This window comes from Orycteropus afer, unplaced genomic scaffold, assembly GCF_000298275.1.
Source record: "Orycteropus afer afer isolate SDZICR_OR568_19922 unplaced genomic scaffold, OryAfe1.0 scaffold00197, whole genome shotgun sequence".
In the NCBI taxonomy this organism is placed as follows: Eukaryota; Metazoa; Chordata; class Mammalia; order Tubulidentata; family Orycteropodidae; genus Orycteropus; species Orycteropus afer.
Window position 1 is genome coordinate 4963463 of NW_006921784.1, and position 7787 is coordinate 4971249.

A 7787-nucleotide genomic window follows, 5' to 3' on the forward strand; every position below is an offset into this window, starting at 1 on the left:
TTTTTTTTTTTTAATGATTTTGAGTTTTGTTCCACATTGTTCCCCCACTTTATCCAGGATCTCTTGCACCGATCTGGAATGGGCCCTTTTTTTGAAATGCATCTGTTTTAACTTACAAAATCCCCACCTATTCCTTATGAGAAAAATCGCCAGCCTGGGGTTAAGGGCACAGGTTCAGGAGCCAGACAGACCTGAACTCCAGCTGTAAGTGTGACACTCATCATGGCCGCCCTGGGTACATCACCAGACTCTACAGCCTCCTTTTCCCATCTGTAAAGTGGCTGTTATAATACGGTGTGAGAACTCCAATGCAATAATGTGTGGAAGGCCCTGGGCCTGGTGCCTGGCATGCAGCAAGCGTGATAAACAGTAATGAGGTAGTGCTCCACGGTAAGACTAGGAAAAAGGTTCTGGTGCTCTGTTTCTGAACAATAGCCCGTGACAGCCCCATGGATTGCAGCAGGACATTGTCTGATACAGTGCCGGAAGATGAGTGCCTGGGTCGGAAGGCACCAGAAATATGGCTGGGGAAGAGCTGCCTCCTCAAAGTAGAGTTGACCTTGATGACGCGGATGGAGTAGAGCTTTCAGGACCTTCGTTTGCTGAGTGGCACGACTCAGAAGTAACGGCAGCCAACATCCACTAGTCATTGGACATGGAATGTATGTACATTGGTGGCACAGGCCCAGGAAGCATTTCGTTCGGTTACACATAAGGTCAGCGTGAGTGGAGGCCAGCTCAGTGGTAACTAACAAGAACAGCAGCTGTTAGCATAAGTTGGAGAGGGGACGGAACACTCTCCCCACCCCACACATGGCAATTTGGTGTGCGTGCATGACTTTTCCTAACTTTATGGGCATGTCACTCTATGTGCATGCATGTATAAATCGCCTTTGGCTCGCTCGCTCTCCTTTTTTGAACAGCAGTGCTGTCGGTCTGGGCTTACTTTTTCCCCCTTAACCAAGTATGGTGGATGGTTCGAGAGCCCACACACAGAGACCTGGGGCTGTGGAAAGTGTCTGGTTTGCCATGTCTGGCTGCCCCAGAGCCGTTGGGCTGTTCTTGGTTCTGTGTGGGCACCGACAGTGCAGCAGCAACACCTGTCACCTCTGCTGTGGGGACAGCCACTTCCTTGGGCCAAATGGAACCAGTGTGTCTCCCAGTTTTCCCACCACCATGCCTCTGTCCAGGCAGTTTCCCTTCCCTGAGCTGATTCCATTGTGACACACGAAAGGTGCAGGAACTTCCCCAGGGTCCCAGCCAAGGATGTTTGGACAAGGTGGGGGCAGGGCAGCAGTGGGAGGGATGGCAGTGGGGGTGGGCACCTTCAAGGTAGCCGGGACATTCCAGGTGCTCAGCGGCCCTCAGCCCGACACAGGGTCACAGGCTCTGTGCTGTTTGTCAGGGCTGGGGAAGGAGGGCAGATTTCAGGTGACCCTCCTCAGCCTGAGCCCCCCACCTGGCCAGATTTTCTTTTGTGGCCTCAGCCCCGGGTCAGCTGGTTCCCAGGCTGGGGCCTTCACAGAGCCATGGACCGTGGCCCTAGGAGATGGGGAGGAGATGTGCACCCTTGCGGGTGGGCCCAGAAGCCAAGCTAGGCCATCCACATTCCCTGGTTCAAATCTTGGCTCCGCCATGCACCAGCTCTGTGACTTAAACAGTTGTCTTCACTTCCCTGAGCCTCAGTTTCCCCACTGTGAAATGGGGCAGGGGTGTCTTCCTTCCTCACTGTGGAAAGATGATGTAAATATCTATAGCATATAGTAAGTGATCTGTAAGCATACAGTAAGGAGCTCTGGTAGCATAGTGCTTAAGGTACTTGACTGCTAACCAGAAGGCTGGCGGTTCAAACCCACCAGCCACTCCTTGGAAGGAAGGTTGGGCAATCTACTCCATAGTGATACTGCCTCGGAACCCCAGGGAGGGGTCGCTATGAGTCGGTGCTGACTCGACAGCACATAACAACAACACAAGTGCTCAGTGTGTGCAGCTATGATTATGACTTGGCCGTTGGAGAAGGCAGTCCTCCATGCTTGGGGACACTGATTATGCATTCCAGCTGTCACACTAGGGGAACATGGAGATGGGTGAGATGGGGGGCCAGACACAAGCCCTCAGTTTAATTCAGCCCAGTGGGTATACAGGTGACTGCTCAGAGCACTCGGGACTGAGGGCAGGGAGCCATGGGCTCTGCTTGAGTGGGGATGCAGGTCAGAGAGGGCTCCAGGGAATTCAGGGGCCTCTCCCTGCAGACCTAGGACCCCTTTCCCATCCCCTTGGGATCCTGGGCAGGGGCTGGGTGCTGGGCCTGACTTCCGCTTCGGGTCTGTTTCAGGAACTGGTGTTCGTACGTGGTGACCCGCACCGTCTCATGCCACGTGCAGAATGGCACCTACCTTCAGCGAGTGCTGCAGAATTGCCCCTGGCCCATGAGCTGCCCAGGGAACAGGTAAGTGAGAAAGTGGTAGGGAAGCCACAGCACGGGCAAAGGCTGGGTGGTGGGGTTGCGTAGATGCAGAGCGAGGCTGGGACAGTGGGGGCAAGCGGAGGAGGGGGCAGCGTCCCTCTGTTTGTGCTCTGCCTCTCCCGTGTGCCCTTGAAGCACCCCTGGGGGAAGCATTCCGCCACTCACCTGCATTCCTGGGTGTTCACTGTGGTGCCAGGCCAGCTCAGCTTATAGGGGCTTCTTGTTCAGTAGGTACCCAAACCCTCCCACCTAGGGAGAGTGGGAAGGAGCTCTGGTGGTGTGATACCTAAGGCATTTAACTGCTAACCAGAAGGTTGACAGTTCAAACCACCAGTCGCTCTACCGAAGGAAGATGGGGCAATCTACTTCCGTAAAGATTTACCACTGCAGAAACCCAATGGGGGTCACTGAGTCAGAATCAACTCGATGGCCGTGAGTTTGTTTTCTTTTGGGGGAGTGGGAGGGCTGAACCCCAGATGCAGAAGAGGAGAGGCTTCCAGAAGGGCCTGGAGGAGATGGAGATGGTGCCATGGGAGAGGGGCGGAAGGCTCTGTCTGAACCAGGCCACCTGGGCTCTCTTTCAGCTACAGAACTGTGGTGAAACCCACGTACAAGGTGATGTACAAGACGGTGACCACCCGCGAGTGGAGGTGCTGCCCCGGGCACTCGGGGCCGAGCTGTGAGGAAGGTAGGAGTACCTGCTGGCTCTGGAGCCCCAGTGGCAACCAGGTGCCCCCCATGGGTGCACAGGAGCTGCTGCGGGGTGAGGCACAGCTAAACATCAGTCGAAACCTACTGCTTCCGGGCAGCGGCCACATGCCTCTTGGGACTTGCGGGACCCCCTGGAGGAAATTTTATATGTAACGTGTATCTTACATTTGAAGTCACACAGTCCTCCTGACCCTTTCTTCCAAACTTGCTAATGTTTCCATGGGATGTGGTGACAGACACCACATGGAAAAGCCATTTCATACAGATTAGTGGCTCAGCAAGGTGGGATGGTTATAAGGTGATGGACACCCAGCTTCTAAGTGGCAGAGTCAGGATTCAAACCCTGGCCTGCCTGGCTTCACACCCCTGCCCCTTCCTCCATCCTCAGGGCCTCAGGAACGGAAGGACTTGGCCAGGCACCCAGTGTACGGAGTATGTCCCAGGCAGAGGGGCTGGCATGCTGCCTCCCTGTTGCCCCACCTGCTTTCTCTATGGTTTAGGGGGCCTCTGGCCAAGCTTCCAGCAGGGACACCAGGAAGGCAGCCCTGCCTCACCAGGCCCAGCCCCACAGCTACCTGGAGAATCCTCACCTCTCTGCTGGGTGTCCCAACCGTACCCACTCCTACAGCCTAACTCAACCCATTGAGCAACACATTTTTAGGTGGGGACCATTCCCTGGAGAGGACTATCATGTTTGGTAAAGTGGAGGGTCAACAAAAAAGGGGAAGACCCTCAACAAGGTGGATTAACACAGTGGCTGCGATGATGGGCTCAGGTATAGCAGGGATTGTGAGGCTGGCACAGGACCGGGCAGTGTTTTCCTTCTGTTGTACACAGGGTCGCTATGAATCAGAGACAACTCGATGGCATCTAACACCAACAACAACAAGGGGTGCATTCCCAAGAGTGGCCCTAAAGAGGATAGACTGGCCTCAAACCAGCCAAGAACCAAGCCCATTGCCTGCACAAGGCACCTCAATGCAGACAGGCATTCAGGACCCCAAAGGCAGCACACTACATAAAAGCCTGTTGCAGGAGACATCCTGGTTCTAGAAACATGGGCATGGGGCCAGGCACTAACAGAAGCCACCATCCATTGATACTTCTTGAGAGATTTTCATGCTTTAACATCCCACAGGAGCACAAGTTCATACAACTGAGGCCCAGAGAGGTGGCGTCACCTGCCCAGAGTCCCACAGCTGGGAGGGCAGAACTCGCCATGCAGTGGGGAAGAGCAGGGCCATGGCAGGTTCCAGATACAGGGAACAGGAGCCAGCCTGAGCCCCTGAGCCTCTGAGCTGAGCAAGGTCCCCTGGGAGAGGCAGCAGGAAAGCCCGGAATAGGCGGAAGTCTGAGGGGAGCTGGAACCAGTATCCTCTCCTCCCGACTGGGGGTGGGAAGCGGCGAGAAGCCAGAGAAGAAGGGACGATGGTCGGGGCAGGGGGTGCCTGAGGGTCAGGAAAAGAGCCAGCCAGCAAGGGCCTGTGCCAGTGAGGCCACCGAAGAGCTGGTGGTGGGGAGAGGACATGTCCTCAGGGTGTGGGGGCTGCCTGGCCCAGAGATGTGAGCAGGCAGGGCCTGCTGAGACAAAGGCTACTGTGTCCTTGGCTCCCCTCCCAAGGGCAGTCCTTCTTGGGTCTGTGAGGCCTTCATGGAGTGGGTGAGGGCAGAGGACAGGTGGGGGCAGCAGCCACGCTCACCTTGAGTCAGGCTGCTAGAGGCTGCTAATGGTCAACAGGGAAACAAGACGGGCTGGGCCCAGGCCCATCCTGACATCTGCCCTCTCCCTCTGTAGAGCTTTCAGGTCCCCGCCCCAGGTCAGAGGTGTCCAGGGCTGCACGGGCCAGACACACACCAGCTGTGTGGCCTTGGGCCAGGGACTCCCCAGTGCATTGTGCGAGCCACCATGCAAAGGGGCCCAGCTGGGGAAGCAGGTAGGGCTGGAAACTGGCCCACACGCTTCTTGTGCCTGCTCAGAAAGAGGGGGGCCAAGCTGTCAGCACACTTGTAGCAGCCTGGACTTCCCCTCACTGAGGCCCGTGTCTCACCTAAGGGAGGGGCAGGATAGAGAATCTCCCTCCCTGGGGTGATGAGGCAGCAAGGTGCTGGCACAGAGCATGACAGCCCATGGAAGGTGCTACGTGGTAACTGACGGGGCAGGAAGGACCTCTCCCCACCCAGAGGGTCGGACTGAGCAAAGGGAGGTGGGAGGGGGGATACCCAGGCCTGAATATTCTGGAAAATTGCACCACTGGAGCCCAGTGATGGGGAGCAGGGAGCCATAGGGACATTACTGTTCCATCCTGGGCCCGGCCCTTCCTTTTGACAGGCGAGTTCAGGCTGGACTCCCACCAGCTGTTTCCCCTGCTGGTGAGTGCCCTCATGGCCTGCCCAGTGCTGTGAACCGACCCTAGGGCTCCAGAACGGTGTCACCAGGGGCAACCGGGCCTGGGAGCAGCCTGAGGTGAGCCACAGAAAAGAGAGAGAAAACCTGTCCTTCCAGAATCCAGCACTGGATGTTGAGCTCTGCTGTGTGGTCTAGGGCAAGCCACTTTACCTCTCTGAGCCTCTGCTTTATCTGGAAACCACTCAGGATTGAGAAGTGGAGACTCACATCTGATACATAGTAAATACTCAATAGGTGTCTCCCACCCCTTTCTGCCTCCTGGGCTGGGGATGTCATGGTGACTCCAGGGAGGCCCCTGCCTTCTGCTGCCCCCTCTCCGTTTCTCAGTCAGAGGCTCGACAGACACACAGGTGTTCACCTGTCCGAGCTCTGGTTTTCTCATCTGCAGAACAGGGATACAAGGATGAATGAGCATGGTCTTGTTTGATGTTCACAACAACCTCATGAAGAAGTGGCAAAAATGGGCTCCGTTGTACATAAAGAGGGAAACTGACGCTCAGAGAAGTTAAAGAGCTGGCCCAAGGTCACTCAGCACCTGAGGAGCAGGACTGGAACCTGCCAGGCCAAATGTCCATGCACCCAGGCCTTGGGAGGTGGGCTGGATGGCATGGAGGGGGCCACTTGACCCTCATACCTGGCCACCCACTCCCGCTAGAAACAGTGGGCAAAGAAGAGCCAAGGCCAAGAATGCATCATGTGGGCAGCCTGCCTGGCAGACAGCTGGGTGCAATTGCCAGGCCCTGTTAGGAGGGTGGGTGGAGCCCAGCAGTCACCCTCTCTGGGCCTGCACCTGACCCCCTGAGTGCCCCAGGCTGGTGGACTCTGCCGAGTGAGAATGAGGGGGCTTCTGTGTCACCCTTGTCCCTGGAGCTCCCTGCAGACAGATCTCTCCCCCAGCAGCCCATTGTTCAGACAATGAAAGTAGACTCAGAGAGGGTGTGGGTCTCACACAGGATCACACAGCAAGTAACGGTCAAGGCTAGGGTTCTCGCCAGGGCCTCTCTGAGCTGCTCAAAACCCTCCCAAAGTCATAATATGAGGAGGAGGTGAAAGCTAACGCCCTCCTCCATGCAGCCCCTGTGGTGTGTGCACTCCTTTATCCCATCATCCTGCCAGTCACAGAAGGTCCAAACGTGGGAACTGGGGGTCAGAGAAGGGAATGCCTTGGTTGCACCTGTGAACACTGGAGCCAGACTTAAAGTCGGTCAGTCTGAGTCCAGAGCCAGGGCTCTTTCTCTGCAGCACCACTGGCTGAGGTCTTGAAGGAGCAGCAAGGGGGCAACCTTGTCTGTGTTCAGACAGCGGGGATGCTGGGAGGCTGGGGGAAGCCAACCTCAGCCCCGCCCTTCCCAGAGAGAAAGACACAGAGACCAGCGGCTCCTTCTCCCCTCTCCAGATGGGCCTCAGAACCAGGCTGCCTCCTCTTCCCTCTCAATGACCCTCTGTCCTCAGAGCACCTGTCCCTTCCTATCTTAGGCTGAGTTCTCTAGAGAAGCAACACCAGTGAGGGGTATAGAAAGAGAGAGAAAGAAAGATTTACCTCAAAGAAATGGCTCACATAGTTGTGGAGGCTAGGAACTCCCAGGGCATGCAGGGAAGGTAAATCTGTATCCAGAATAAGTATCTGTCCCAGTAAGAACAAAATGCTGCCCTTTCCATAGTGGTCCAATGTAATCAGCCTGCCACCAGGTTGCTGCTGATCACCCTGCGGAATGGTACCTACAGGGGATTCAGTATTGGTCTCTGCTGCGGGCAGATTGGGCACTCAGCAGTAGCTGCAGCCAAGTCGACCTTGCTGAGTGGAAGTCCATGTTGTTGAATTCATGCATAACTTCTATCCATGCCACCACAGCCACTTTGTTCATGACCCGTTGGGCAATAACAGGGGTGGCTGAGGAAAGAGGATGACTGGTTTCCACAGAACATGTCCTCCTATCCACCTGATTGTTAAAATCCTCCTCTGCTGAGGTCACCCTTTGGTCAGCATTCACATTAGCCACAAATATCTTCACTGCTTTGGCCCATTCAGAGATGTCTATCCACTTACCTCTTCCCCATTGTTTTGGTTACCTAGTGCCACTCTGACAAGGATACACCACCAATGGGATGGCCTTAACAACAGGAGTTTATTCTCTTATAGTTCGGGAGGCTAGAAGTCCAAGTTCCAAGTGCCAGGCTCTAGGGGCTGTGTGAAAGCCCCTC

At 55.7% G+C, this 7787-nt stretch overlaps 1 protein-coding gene across 1 annotated transcript in view; it reads left to right on the top strand.

The window, feature by feature from the left end:
* The window catches only part of EMID1 (EMI domain containing 1), a gene marked incomplete at its 5' end in the record, with an annotated part of 53895 nt that overhangs the window by 6687 nt on the left and 39421 nt on the right, over positions 1-7787 (top strand). Inside the window, 2 exons of the mRNA XM_007947993.1 lie at positions 2336-2449; positions 3052-3155. Coding sequence (XP_007946184.1) covers positions 2336-2449; positions 3052-3155 — 218 coding nt within the window. The remainder of the gene's footprint in view (positions 1-2335; positions 2450-3051; positions 3156-7787) is intronic.